The sequence below is a fragment of the Geotrypetes seraphini genome, chromosome 12 (assembly GCF_902459505.1).
Source record: "Geotrypetes seraphini chromosome 12, aGeoSer1.1, whole genome shotgun sequence".
NCBI classification, from domain to species: domain Eukaryota; kingdom Metazoa; phylum Chordata; class Amphibia; order Gymnophiona; family Dermophiidae; genus Geotrypetes; species Geotrypetes seraphini.
In genome coordinates this window covers 54,052,902-54,067,806 of record NC_047095.1, presented here as the reverse complement: position 1 = coordinate 54,067,806, position 14,905 = coordinate 54,052,902, and the positions used below count along the sequence as shown (strand labels likewise).

Sequence of the window (14,905 nt, the reverse complement as noted above, 5' to 3'; positions counted from 1 at the left end):
ATATACTCAAACATAAACTGAGACTTTTGGTCCAAATACATGGCCCAAAAATGGGGATCTCGGTTTATGTTTGAGGCAGTGCCTCACTGCCCCCTCCCGGACCTGTTGCAGGCCTCCACTGGGCCTGCCGTAAGACCTGGTTGTGTAGCGGTAGGCTGGGACAGGAGGGATCCCACCTGCCTCCTGTCCCGGCCAACTCAAACAATTCTCACCTCCCTCCCTCCCGCCTCCCCGATTAGTATAAATAGTACCTCTAAAATCCCTGGTGGACCAACGGTGAACCTAGGCAATGGTGAAATGGGGGCAGAAGCAATCTTCATATGCTCCTGCTCTGTGCAGGCTGCTATCTGAATGGCTGCCGTGATTCCTTTTGGCAACTTCACGAGTTCCCACGGTCTGGCAGTTGCCGCACAAACTCATGGCAGCCATTCAAATAGCAGCTCTGCATGAGACAAGAGCATTTGAAGATTACTCATGCGCCACTTCACCAATGGACCACCAGGGATTTTAAAGGTATTACAGTACCTTTATACGAACTGGGGAGGGGGGAGGGAGGTGAGAATTGCTAGAGTCAGCCAGGACAGGAGGCGGGAGGGATCCCTCCTGTCCCGGCCCACCGCTGAATCACCAGGTTTTACGGCAGGCCTGGTGGAGGCCTGCAAGGCATCAGGAGGAGGGACAGAGTTCAGAACCTGGCAGGGCAGGAAGGGAGGGGGGACAGGGTGCAGAACCTAGCAGGGCAGGGAAGGAGGGAGGTTGTTTAAATTCAAGTTGATCTTTTGTCCTCCTTTTTGGGGGGAAAAAGGTTACCACAGTTTATATTTGGATCAGTTTATATTCAAGTATATATGGTACTTAGGAGACGCAGAGCAAATTCACTTGTAAGCCAATAAGAGGAGTTTGAACTGTATGTGGAAATGGATAAGGAGCCAATGAAGTCACTTGAGGACAGAGATAATGTGAGCATTGCAGTCCCAGTCTGAACGAGTGAATTCTCTTCTCCATATTCTTTTTAAAACAGGGTAAAAAAATCTCAAGTCTTCCCATGTACTTTGCATCTCATTTCTGCCATCTGCCTCTGTTTTATCCAATATCTTTAGTAAATCCTCAAAAAGTATTCTCCAATCACATTTAAAAAAAAAAAAAAGCATAATTTAAATTTGCCTGATCCAAATGATTAACGTTATCAATAGGCCTAACATAATGTGCAAAGGTATAATCTGTTCTGTTTTCTAACAACTTCTAGCTACAGCCAATATATGAAGTGGTTCACAGAAGTAACCTTCGTGGAATGGAAACAATAAGGCAGAACATGAGAAAGGCTTTTGATGAATATATAAATGAATTCAATGCATGTCGCTGTGGTCCCTGCCAGAATAATGGGGAGCCCATCCTGAATGGGGCTGCCTGCCTCTGTCAATGTAAATCAGGGTATGAAGGTCCAGTCTGTGAGAAGACATCTCGAACAGGTAGGACGACCAACCCCCCCCCAACAAATAAGTGTCTTATAGGGGTGTGGTTAGCAATTGCTTTCATTGCATTTCTAGGTTTGTTTTTTGTAAATTTTGTTCAATTGTTTTTTTAATTGGTTATATTTCAGGGTGTCAGGTCAAAAGCGCGCCGGGACAAAGGCGCGCCCAGACAATTGAGCGCAGCGCGCGCCGCCGCGCCACTCTAAATGACTGTTTTTAGTGCTCTGACGGGGGTAAGTGGGGGGAACCCCCCCACTTTACTTAATAGACATCGCGCCGCGTTGTGGGGGCATTGTGGGGGGTGTGGGGGGTTGTAACCCCCCACATTTTACTGAAAACTTCACTTTTTCCCTGTTTTTAGAGAAAAAGTTCAGTTTACAGTAAAATGTGGAGGGTTACAACCCCCAAACCCCCCATAACGCCGGCGCGATGTTTATTAAGTAAACTGGGGGGGGTTCCCCAACAAAACCCCCCTTCGGAGCACCTAAAAACTGTAATTTAGAGCGGCGCGGCGGCGCGCACTGCGCTTAATTGTCGGCGCGCGCTTTTGTCTTTCGCGCCGTTGTCTATGAACCATATTTCAGTTTTGATGGGCATTATTTTCAAATAAAATTTGTTTTTAAAATTTTCAAACGAAACAAAACCATCCTGTTTTGTTGTGTTTTCCATTTCATTTGAAAATGAGTCCTTATCTCTAGTATCTTATGCATTTTTTGCCGTGCTAACAGAACCGATGGCATTGACGTTCGCCATATTTTCTAGTATTCATTTTGTTGAGTCTTTGTAAAAAAATTTTAAAGGCTGGACAGGCTGTAATAACTAAAGGAGGTCATTTTTTATGCCCTAAGGTTTAGTGGATTGACCACATCGTCCATAGGAGCCAAGAAAGGCACTACAATAATTAATAGTAAAGAAGAAACAGAACAGGATAGAGGGAGAGGGGAAGGAACAGGATGTAGACGCACTCTGGAGGCCTACAATGTGGGCATCTTGCCTCAGGGAGGGATTTTTTTAAACATGCATCCTGATTGGCTGCCCATTGGCAATAGGACATTTGCCATCGGGACGCACTTTTCTGAGAATCAGGCCCTAACTCAGTGGTTCTCAACCCTGTCCTGGGGGACGCCCAGCCAGTCAAGTTTTCAAGCTATCCCTCATGAATATGCACGAGAGAGATTTGCATATAGTGGAAGTGACAGGTATGCAAATCTCTGCCCTAACAGTAAAAGTGCCCCGCAGTCATTTACAATACATCTTCCCTTTGGTTCAGTGAATTGTAAGAGTATACAAAGCTGTTTAGTTCTTTCCAAAACAGGAGTTTTGGGGTAACTTGTGTTATGGATCCACTGTTCATTTCCACAGTGTCTGAGATGCCTAAATATTGTCAGATCAGTTTCAAAAGGTTTTACTATTTATATATACATTGTACAACCTATACTCATAGTCCTAAAGAAGTCAACTCTACCTCCTTTTATGCAACGGGGACAAAATCAGGCCATCTGCAACCTTTCCCCTTTGACCCTACACAGATGGAACCTCAGTCTACAGCTACATCATAAAGCTCTCTGAAGTGTTTTCACCAAATATTTGCAATTGGCACGGGCTTGTCAAATTAATTTGTGAATATCTCTTTAAGGGGTCCTTTTTATTAAGGCGCGCTAGCATTTTTAATTATTGTAAACTGCACAGAACTTTACGGTCCTGCGGTATATAAACTTTTTATTATTGTTGTTATTATTTAGCGCGCATTAATTGATTTAGCACACGCTAAATGCTAAGATGCCCATAGGGATATAATTTTAATATCCAATAACCCTACTAAATTTTATCTTATTATATTTTTGTTATTTTGTTTACCTTCTGTATTTTTCCCTTAATGTTTCCTCTTTACTTTATAGATTTGTATTTTATTCCCCCTTACCCAATGTTATGAGTGTGTTAAAATTGATTGTAATTCTGTATTGTTTTTTAAAAATATTATTGTTTATTGTATTGTTACCCATCAAATGTAATTTTAAACTTATGTCACAACCCTAGCCCTGAAGCCCGGCTTGTGCTAGGGAAGGCTGCGCCTAACCCTAAACTTACCTTAATAAAGGCTAACCAGAGTGACAGGCTGAATGCAGACAAGCAGATAAGACCTGAGTTCCCATTGAACCACAAGATGACAGGACCCTGGGGAGGGGAAGATGAGAGTGGGAATAGCCTGATGCAGGAGGTGCCTTTAAAGAAAGAACAGCCTAAGAGGCAGGCACACAGCACAGCTAAGACACAACTGCTGGACCCAATTAGAGCTAATCAGAAAGCCCAGCAGAAGCAGCAGATTGTCCCTCCCCCTTTCAGGTTAGGGCGTACCCAGCTCAGGAATTTAGAGGCTGAACTAAGGAGAAACAAATCAGTCTACCCTGGGGCAGCCCAGGAAGGAGACTCAAGGAATTGGGCTCCTGAATCCTCTCAGTTTCAGGATGTTGAGATGGCAGATGTTACCTCTGTCCCTGAGACCAACCAGCCAGCCAGCCAGGATACCCTAGAATTCATGGACACTTCCCTGGAACCAGAAGAAAGCTTCATGGACCAAAGCTAAGTGTGATTTCTTTGTGGTTTTTGGTGGCTGCTGAATCTGGTTTTCTTTTAAGGCTGTCTGAAAGCATAAGGCAAGGGCTGGCAGTGTGAGCAGTGCTAGGTTCACAGCTGCGGGTGTGCCTTATTGCTGAGGACAGTGAAGAAAGTGTTTTTTCTTGTTTGAACATTTGGACTTTTGTTTTTCTCCCTGTTTGAGTGTGACTTTGTGGCTGCCCGGGAGAAAGGGGTAGTAGTGGGGAAGAATCCACACAAGATCCTCAGGGTGGGATTGTGGGGCCAAATTTTGGCAATCTTTAAATTAGTGGATTCAGCTACTCCCCTCCCCCACCAGCTAGTTGTTAAGTTGGCTGGGGAAGGCCGGCTAAAACCCAGGCCTAGGCAGCAATTGCTAACTGTGTTGAAACAAACCCATTGTGAAGAACCAGTGTAAAGACTGGGTAATTTTGGTAGCCTTAGGTTGCCCTTTATGAACCGTGGAACTATCAGGGCAAGGCTACAATAGAGACATTATTTTGAACTTACCTGCAAGCAAGGTGTGGGCGGTAATTTTTGTAAGCCCAGTTTTTATGTTTGTGTTTGAATGCAAAGACTGCACTATAGCTGTTTGCTATCGCAGGAATAAAGTTGGACTCAAATACTTTTGAAAACCTTTATTAGTCCTGACGTTTGTTTTGTTTTATTTTGATAAGAACCAGCAGGATCTTCAATTTCCGTTGAAGGCACGTCTAAATTGGTCTTTGCTGAACCCTGGTCGGTGGGGATCTGGAAAACCCGGCACCGGCAGGTTCACACTGTACATTGCTTAGAAGTATGATTAAGTGATTAATCAAAAAAATTATTAAACTTGAATGGATGGCTTAGCATGTAGCGCGCGCTAAATTGGTTAGCGCGCCTTTAATAAAAGGACCCCTGTATGATCAATATGTACACATGTAAGATCACCGAAATGGAGCCAAGCCATTCACAGGGCAGGTCTCTCCAGCTCTTCAGTTTTGTTCTGCTCTTTCAAACAGATGTGGGGCTGAGCTCTTCTAATGAATGTAATTATTTTCATTCTTGTTTATGATTTATTTTAATGATATGTACCGTTAAAGTTTTTTTGGGCAATGATTTGTCTCCTCTGAATAGCATAACCTTTTGGTTAAAATGTCAGCCCTTCAATCATGCCCTCTGTGCTGGATAGCTCCACAGAGAAGATCTTTGTCTGCTTTGCCTCAGCTTTTGGTGGCCAGGTCCTGACTCTGAATATTGCCTTCTCTTTATGGTCTTGCTATGATGACCCATTAAAATATCAGGCTTACAGAGCTCAGGGGCCTCCTTTCTCCAGTGGTGGTTCACCAGACCACTCAAGTTGTACAGAAGTCTTCTCAATCTAACAGCTCAATAAAGTGCTAGAGACAAGTACCTCCTTCCTGCGCAGCTATCCAAGAGGTCCCTGCTCAGAGGAGCAATTATTGAAGTGTTCTGCTTGCTCTACTAATTTGGAGCTTCTCAGGCCATTCCACACTTCCCTTCTTGAACTATAAGAAGAGCAACCCTGAACAAGGGAAGTGTGGAATGGCCTGGGAAGCTCCAAATTAGTAGAGCAAGCAGAACACTTCAGTAATTGCTCCTCTGAGCCGGGACCTTTCGGCTCCTATGGATGCTGTGGTCAATCCATTCTTATATTCATTCCAGTCGATATTCAACCCACAGTGGTCTGCATTTTATTTTTTTATAAAAGCTGGCCACCGCATGCAGAATTTACCCAGCATATTCTCCATTCATCAAGCGAGTCTCTCTTGTCAGGACCCTTCTCCTCTACTGCCAACTTCCGACTCCATCCCTTCTACCTTGCTGTGCTGTATGCCCGGAACAACCTCCTACCCTGCCAGCTTATAAAGCACCCATATCTGTTGTCATTCCCTCTTACTACCCTACTCCCTCCATCTCTCCCTCTCCCTTGTAATTGCCACCTAAATATCATGTACAAATTCACCATTGTCATCTAGGTCTGTCATAATGAGATACAGTCTCTTGCGTGTTTAATGTAATTTTAATTTTTATAATGTGATAGGGACTTAACAGGGATCTGGGTTTTCTCTCTTGTCGGTGTCAAAATACTTTATCATCTTAACTTCAATGAATTTACGTTTGTGGGCCGTATTAAAATTTCCTCTTAGTGTTCTGACCATAAGGTCCTGGAAAATGCTCACTCATAGGGGTATCACCTTGGTTTGATTTGTGGCGTCTGCAGGGCAGGATTAATTCATCGAGGGCCCCTAGGCACACAAGTACACTGGGCCCCCCCCTGCCCCGCCCCACCCCACCATGCGCCCAGGCGGAAACAGGAAGCTGCGTCAGAGGGAAGCTTTGGGCAAGCAACACTGCTTGCCTTTCTTACCCGCGTTGCTTGCTTGTCTTACTTTCTGTCAATGGAGGGGGGACTGCATTGCTAATTGGGGTGGGGCTCGCGTTGCCAATCAAAAGGGGCCTGCATTGCCGATCGATGCTGGAGGGGTCCATCGCCGTTTGGAAAAAAACAATGTTGATGCCCTCCTTCATCGGGCCTCCCTGACCATTTCGGGCCCTAGGCACGTGCCTACCTGGCCTATTGGTTAATCCTGCCCTGGGCGTCTGAGGCGTTGCCCATGCGAGTTGATTCGTGCTTTTAGCATTTGGCCTGTCGTGCCAGTATAGCGCATTTCTGTACATTTTCTACATTATTTATAAATTTAAAATATTTATATCCCGCATATTCAAAACTCTAAGCGGGTTACAGAAAAAAACCACACACAAAATAAGTAAATAAGCACAGCCTAACGTTAAAATACTAAACACACCACACTCAAACTTTCTCAACATACACAATCTTACATGATTAAAAAAAACATCTAAATAATCATCAAATTGTTCAAAACATATAAGTAAAAACATTAGTCTAGATATAGGGCTCCTTTTTCTAAGCCGCGTTAGGGCTTTAATGCGCGGAATAGCGCACGCTAAATTGCCGCCCGTGCTATTGAGCTGGCGTTAGTTCTAGCTGCGTTGCGCAGGTTTAGCGTGCGCTAAAACCGCTAACGCAGTTTAGTAAAAGGAGCCCATAGACAGTATATAAATTTTTTTAAAGAAAGACATAAAATTTATGACATTTGATGAAGAGGTTCTAACTGTTATGTATGTTACTAAGGCCCTCTTTTACTAAGGTGCGCTAAGCGTTTTAGCATGCGTTTAGCGCGCGCTAAATCAATGCATGCGCTAACCGCTAACGCGTCCATAGGATAACATGCAGACGTTAGCGTTTAGCGTGTGTTTAGCGCATGCTAATATTTACTGCGCGCTAAAAAGCATAGCGCGCCTTAGTAAAAGAGGGGGAAGGTAACCCGTTCTGAGCTCCTTGGGGAGGACGGGATATACGCTAGTGTTTTTAGCGTCGGCCGCAGCGATAAGAAGTCCGACGCTTATAGGAATTCTGTGAGCATTCGGGTTCTTACCACTGCGGCCGGCGCTAAAAACGCTAGCAAGGCTTTTGTAAAGGAGGGGGGGGGTGGTAAACAAATTAAATAAACAAGTAGGATCCCTTTATCTTGAATGTTTTTCCCAACTGTGGGGGTTCCTGCGATTCTGCATCCTTTCAATCATGGTTTGTATTGTAAAGTGTTCTAGAATCATTTTATGTTATATCAAACACAGGCGAAGAGTGAATGTGGTGGCCAGTTTTCAGACTGGGATATTGAAGGGTTATGTGCCGTTCATATTCTCTCTCATGCATTTATTGTTGGGAGTTTGCTTTTCACTGGTAGGTAGTTTCAAGTTTCAAGTTTTTATTAAAATTGGATTGAGTCGCTTATCTAAATTCTAAGCGAGTTACAAATTAATTTTTTTTTTTTTTTAAACATGAACATAATTAAAAATAAAAACGCCAAGGACAAAAAGATGAAAAGAATTAAATAAAACATCAAACGGCGGCATACTGAGGGTTGACAAATTAACAAACATGAGACAAGAGGGAATCTGGGTTAGAATTACAAGTTATATAGCAAAGAAAGATGAATAAACAAAAGGCGAGGGAACCCTGCTACTTGTTGTTGGGGTTTTTTTTGAGAAAAATTGAAGAATGAAAGGATTGAAAAAAAAAATCATCTTTAATACTGGAAGATCTGGGAGGGAACTAGTGGCATAGCAAAGGGGGTGTGAGGGGGCGTGGCACCCCTCCTCCTCCTCTCTGCCCCTCTCCTTGTCGCGCACCCCTTGCCTTCCCCTGTACCTTTTTTTAAATTCCCCGGTGTGAGGTTGCCCATGTCAGCATCAGTATTTCCCTCTATTAGGGGTATATGAACTTTAGGGAGGCTCTCCCACTCTCTGGCATTTGCCTTGGTAAAAATCTGGAATGACCTTCCTTCAGAAATTAGATCCCTTTCGTCTTTGATATGTTTTAGAAAAACTTTAAAGACATATTGGTTTTAGAAATTCTTAACTGTTTAATTATTGTTTTCTGCTATCCCTTTGGGCTAATTTGTAAACCGGATCGAGTCCCCTTTGGGGAAAGACCTGGGGTATTACAAAACTATGGATTGGATTGGACTTCCGAGGCCCGTGCCTAGGAAGTGATGTCAAAGGGCAAGTCGACACCGACGTGGGCGTGCTGGATAAGTTAAAAAGGTACAGGGAAAGGGAAGGGCAGGGGGCGGGGAAGAGAGCAGGGGAGGAGCGTGCCACTCACCCTTACTATGCCACTGCTGGGAACATCTCTCAGCAATTCATCTTCCTGGAGTAGTTGGTGTAGGTCTCTTATGACTTGTATCTGCTTTTATAGCATCAGTATTGAAAATGTTAAAAAAGATTATTGCGTGTCAGGAAGAAGCATTAATTAATACACTATTGGATTGTGGTGAAGCTCTGTTCGCCTGTTTGAAGGAACACAGCCTGTCTTCTAATGATGCTTTCAAATGATTCCGCAGGTACCACGGCAGACGGTAGCTGGAGCTGCTGGACGGTCTGGTCACAATGCCAGTCTGGGACAAGAAGGCGTACCAGGGAATGCAATAATCCTGCCCCTAAAGGTGGCACATGGTGCATTGGGAAGAATGCAAAAACTGAGTTCTGTTAACCCTTTCAGGACCAAGGGACATATTTGTCCCATAACTTTAAAATCCTATAAATTTTGATTGGGATAGTCTACAGTTCTAAATTTGATATGTACGGATTCCATATGATACTGCCTTTATGTAAACAAACTGGTTCCGACATTCATTCATTAGCGTCGTTGCCAGAATGACGAGAAGATTCACTTGCCACACTGTCCATAAGCCAGAAGTTTGATTTTTTTTAAAAAAAAATAATGATATTTCACAAAAAAAAATCAATTTTTTGGCATCTGCAAGCCCTTTTTACCATAAAAATGTCGTCAAAACCACAAAAATTGGCCTACGATCCTTATGGTCCTGAAAGGGTTAATTACCCAATTTCGACTGGTGGACCTTGCATGTACCTTTCTTATTTATAATCTTAATGTATATTTTCTGTAAACCGCTTAGAACCTAACGGATGTAGCGGTATATAAGAAATAAATTACATTACATACGATAGCATTGCACAATGACCAATTAGTTTTCTAAATACAGTTCAAATTTCCTGGGAAAGCTGGTAAATAACAGAAAAGTGTTAGCATCGCTGCAGTCCATCCTCTTGGAGAGTTGGTTGACCATCGCAAAAGTCTCTCGTTTTTTGTTTTTTTTCCAGCACCTCTAAGAAGTGGCAGGACATCTCCACAGAAGAAATCAAATCAGTAAAACCAAGTGGGAAGGTCGAGATGTCCCAGTAGGGGGTCTTTATTGTCAATAACGTAAAAACATTCAGCGACTCAACGCTGCATGCATTTCGCTACTCGGGGTACCTTCCTCAGGAGTCTTCAAATTTGTTGTATAAGAACCAAATGGTTGTGTTTTAAAGGGACGTTTTGAAAAAAAAAAAAAAAAATCATTGCCTCTCTTATAAAGAAGATTTAGGGCTCCTTTTACGAAGGTGCGCTAGCGTTTTTAGCGTAATGCACCAGATTAGCGCAAGTTATAGCGCGCACTAGCCAAAAAACTACCGCCTGCTCAAGAGGAGGCGGTAGCGGCTAGCGCGCGCAGCATTTTAGCATGCGCTATTCCGCGCGTTAAGGCCCTAACACGCCTTCGTAAAAGGAGCCCTTAGAACAGTGGTCTCAAACTCCAACCCTTTGCAGGGCCACATGTTGGATTTGGAGGTATTTGGAGGGCCGCAGAAAAAATAGTTAATGTCTTATTAAAGAAATGACAACTTTGCATGAGGTAAAACTCGTTATAGTTTATAAATCTTTCCTTTTGGCTAAGTCTTAATAATAATATTGTCATTTATAGCTAAGGAGACATATGATCAAGAAACGGTTTTATTTTACTTTTGGGATTATGATAAACATACCGAGGGCCTCAAAATAGGACCTGGCGGGCTGTGAGTTTGAGACTACTGAGTTAAGGGGAACAGTTAATCTGCTGGCTGGGTTGGAGGGCAGAGGGGAGAACAGAACAATCAAGCCATTGTGACATCACTGATGAGGCTGGCTCTTATTGGTGGAATGAGGCATTATGACATCACAATCTCAGCTCTGCTTCCCAAAGACAAAAAGGATGTCATGGTTACAGTTTAGCCAGTGGTCTCCAACTCCAACCCTTTGCAGGGCCACATTTTGGATTTGTAGGTACTTGGAGGGCCTCAGAAAAAATAGTTAATGTCTTATTAAAGAAATGACAACTTTGCATGAGGTAAAACTCTTTATAGTTTATAAATCTTTCCTTTTGGCTAAGTCTTAATAATAATATTGTCATTTATAGCTAAGGAGACATATGATCAAGAAATTGTTTTATTTTATTTTTGTGATTATGATAAACATACCGAGGGCCTCAAAATAGTACCTGGTGGGCCGCGAGTTTGAGACCACTGCCTTAGACTGTCTCTCTAAACAGGACAATGAAATTTTCCGCCTCACTGTTGCAGAGGGCTTCACTGAGTTTGATCCTTGGCAGGAAATCAAAACCGTGTCAGTACTGCAACTGACAAGGTCTAGAAGGAAGTCCTTCTCGGCACTATTATAAATTAGGCAAAGCACAAGTGATAAATTTGAGAGACAGAGATACCCTGGCCTAAGACTCATTCTTTTCACAGTAGACACAAAGCAAAGCCATTCGGAAACACTGACCTGGTTGAAACTTGTTTTTCCCCTTTTAACCTTATGAATGGATATGGGAGAGGCTAGACTTCTATTTCCTTGGCGTCCTAAGTGATTTGCAGACTCTGCTAGCCACAGAGATACTTTTGATAAAAGCAGAACCAGGTGAAATGAAAGAATCTGTTCTACAGTAATGGACCCTTTTTTAAAATAGTTGTTTGTAAGATTGAAATCATGTTTCTTTTCGTCATTTGCCCTTCAAAAATGTTGTTTAAGTACTAAAAGGTTTATGAATGAAAAATGTGTGTTCGATAGCAGCATTTTTTCCCCTCCAATATTACTGAGTTTCCATCAGTTAAGCAGTTTCTTTGGTAAGGAACTATGAGTCTAGTCTTCTCAAAGGACCCTCGAACACAAGAGGACATCCGCTCAAACTCAGGGGAGGGAAGTTTCGTGGAAACATCAGGAAGTACTTCTTCACGGAACGAGTGATAGAGCATTGGAACAAGCTTCCAGTACAGGTGATCGAGGCCCGCAGTATCCCAGACTTCAAGAATAAATGGGATACCTATGTGGGATCACTGCGAGAGTCATACCAATGAATAGGGTCGCTAGGATATAGACTTAATAGAGCAGGTCAGTAGAGTTAAGGGGGCCAGTAGACTTAAAAGGGGGTCAATGGTATGGACAGACTTGATGGGCTGTAGCCCTTATCTGCTGTCATCTTTCTATGTTTCTAGTTGCGTAACACACAAAATTGAGCAATGGGTCAGTCTGTATATGAATCTAGTCTTACCATTTTGAGAAATTAAAAACATACAGGGGCTGATTCAGTAAATGGTATCCACAGTTAGGTGCAAATTCCATAAAAGATACTAGCTTAAGTCATTTTTGCACCTAGCTGTAGGTATGAGCATTTATGTATGAGAAAGAACTATGGCTAGAAGGAAAATCCGTACCCTTGGCCACGCCCTCAGGACCACCCAGTTCTGCCCCATTCTGCCCCCAGCCCCGCCCCCAGATGGCATCTGCACATGCACGGATGCAACACAATGATATCACATGCGCGGATGCCCCTTCCTGATGCGAATTGGTCAGGAAGCTTTTCAAAACCTGGACAAAGTGCTGGATTTTGGAAAAGCCCTCTGGACCCCTGGACATGTCCTCAAAAAGAGGACATGTCCGAGGAAATCCAGACATCTGCTAACCCTAGCTAGACTCAAACCTAGACATGACAATACAAACCCAACGCATTGTAAAAAAATGCCTATGGCAAACTCAACTTGGCAAGAGGACTAAAACCCCACCTCTCCCATCAGGCTCTGTCAAACGTAATACTATCCCCGGTGCTCTCAATCTGTGACTACTGCAATGCAATCCTGCTGGGCACTCCAAAGTACATGATTAGGCAGACCCAAACAGTCAAAACGCTGCCGCAAGATTTTTGCTGGGAAAATCGAGGCTGTTGAGCGCCCCCCGCTACTGAAAGAATTGCACTGGCCCCCAGTTGAAAGCAGAGTGAAATTCAAGATCTTGCTGCTGACACACAAAATCATTCATCTCAGAACCAGAATGTCTAGCAGCCAGACTACACAACCATACACCAGCACGTGCCCTGCGCGCAAGCCAAGAATGCCCACTGGAAATACCCTCCTTCCGAGACATCAAATACAAAAGCGTCTGGACAAAAACGTTCTCAGGGATATCGTGGAGCTCTCTTCCGAAAGGAACTAAGGGCTAGATTCACTAAGCCCACCGATTGTGTCCCGACCAGTTTGCGACCCCGACCCAATTCACTAACCTTCTGGCCGATCCTGTCCACATCTGATCCGATCCGCACATGCAAATGAGGGGAAATGCATGCATAAATAAGAAGGCAACGATTCACTAAACCAGTGAAGGAACACCGATTGGGCTGGCCGATCCAAACAGATTGCTGAGGACCAGCTGCTCGTGTCCCTGCCAACTCTCCTGCTCCATGCAGCCCTGAAATCCCAGCCCTGCAATCCAATAAAACTTCCCCCCAAACCGCCCTGTTCTCTGCCGCCCCGAATCTGGATCTCTGCTGACCCGACTCTCCTGCAGTGCAGTGCGAGCCCGTGGTTTTAACCCACAGGTTAAAACCGAATATTTGGGCAAGGCTTCACATATCTGCTACATCGCTCCTCTAGACACAGAAAACCATTTGCCACTGGATATTCTGGGGATTTGAGGCTCTCCCATGACGCTCGGCGCTATATCACCAGGTCCAAAGGTCTGTAAAGCCTCCGGGCACCTCTCCTTTGCCAGCTCCCAATCCAGAGTCTCCCAACTCCAACCCACACATGCAGCAGCCCCCAAAGAAGCCTGCAACAGTAGAAGCAAGCATGGGAGCAAAGACAGACAGCAAGTGCATGCGTAGACCATTTACAGCAGTGGTCTCAAACTCAAACCCTTAGTGGGGCCACATTTTGGATTTGTAGGTACTTGGAGGGCCGCAAAAAAAATAGTTAATGTCTTATTAAAGAAATGACAGTTAAAGGAAAGATTTATAAACTATAAAGAGTTTTACCTTATGCAAAATTGTCATTAACTATTTTTTTCTGCGACCCTCCAAGTACCCTATTTTTTCTGCAGCCCTCACATTTAAAGTTTAATATCTTTTCTTTCTCAAAACTGACACATTTCAATCACTATTTTGAAAATAAAATCATTTTCCCTACCTTTGTTGGCTGGTGACTTTATTTTTCTGTGCTTTTAACTATGTTTCCAGGGTCTTCTTGTCCTTTGACTGGTTTTCTCTCAGTCTTCACTTTCTGCCTTCCATCTTTGGCATATTCAATTTTTCTGCTTTCTTTTCAAAATCTACGTTTCCATGTCTTCCCTTCCCTTCTATCTCTCTCTTCTTCTGTCCCTATTTCCATGGTCTGACATCTCTTTCTTTCCTTTCTCTCCCTCCCTCCTTCCTTCCTTTCCCCTGGTCTGACATCTGTCCCTTTCCCTCCCCCAACTTTTTATTTCTTTCACCCTGCCCCTTCTTTCTTTCTCTCTCTATCCATGCCCCCATTCTTTCTATATGTCTGTCTTTCTCTCTCTCTCCATGCCCCCTTTCTTTCTTTTTTTCTTTCTCCATGCCCTTTCTTTCTTTCTTTCTCTCTCTCTCTCCATGCCCCCTTTCTTTCTTTTTTTCTTTCTCCATGCCCTTTCTTTCTTTCTGTCTTTCTCTCTCCATGCCCCTTTCTGTCTGTGTCCCGTTTCCCTTCTTTCTTTCTGTCTCCCTGTCCCCCCTTTCTTTCTTTACTTCTCCCTGCCCTCCCCCAAGCCACCACCATTGGGGAACAGGCCGCCACCATCGGGGAACAGGCCAGCGCCAAGGTCTTAACTCTTCCTGCTTATCTTTCCCAGCACGGGGCCGACCAATTCTCGCCACCCGACGTCAATTCTAACGTCGGGGAGGAACTTCCGGGCCAGCCAGGCAGTGATTAGCTGGCCCGGTACTTCCTCCCTGACATTAGAATTGACGTCGGGTGGCGAGAATTGGTCGGCTCCGAGCTGGGGAAGATAAGCAGGAAGAGTTAAGACATCGGCGCTGGCCTGTTCCCCGATTGCGGTGGCTTGGAGGAGGGCAGTGGGAAGGGAAGCAGATTGGGGACCCCTGCTTTAGGTGAGGACAGATCGTGGGCCGCATGCAGCCCGCGGGCCA

General features: G+C 44.0%; 1 protein-coding gene across 1 annotated transcript in view; it reads left to right on the top strand.

Annotated features, from left to right (window-relative positions):
• C8A (complement C8 alpha chain) overlaps positions 1 to 9,184 on the top strand; it is a 60,876-nt gene extending 51,692 nt beyond the window's left edge. Inside the window, 2 exon segments of the mRNA XM_033915529.1 lie at positions 1,247 to 1,469; positions 8,996 to 9,184. Coding sequence (XP_033771420.1) covers positions 1,247 to 1,469; positions 8,996 to 9,144 — 372 coding nt within the window. The 3' untranslated portion in view covers positions 9,145 to 9,184.
• The last annotated feature ends 5,721 nt before the right edge of the window (positions 9,185 to 14,905 follow it).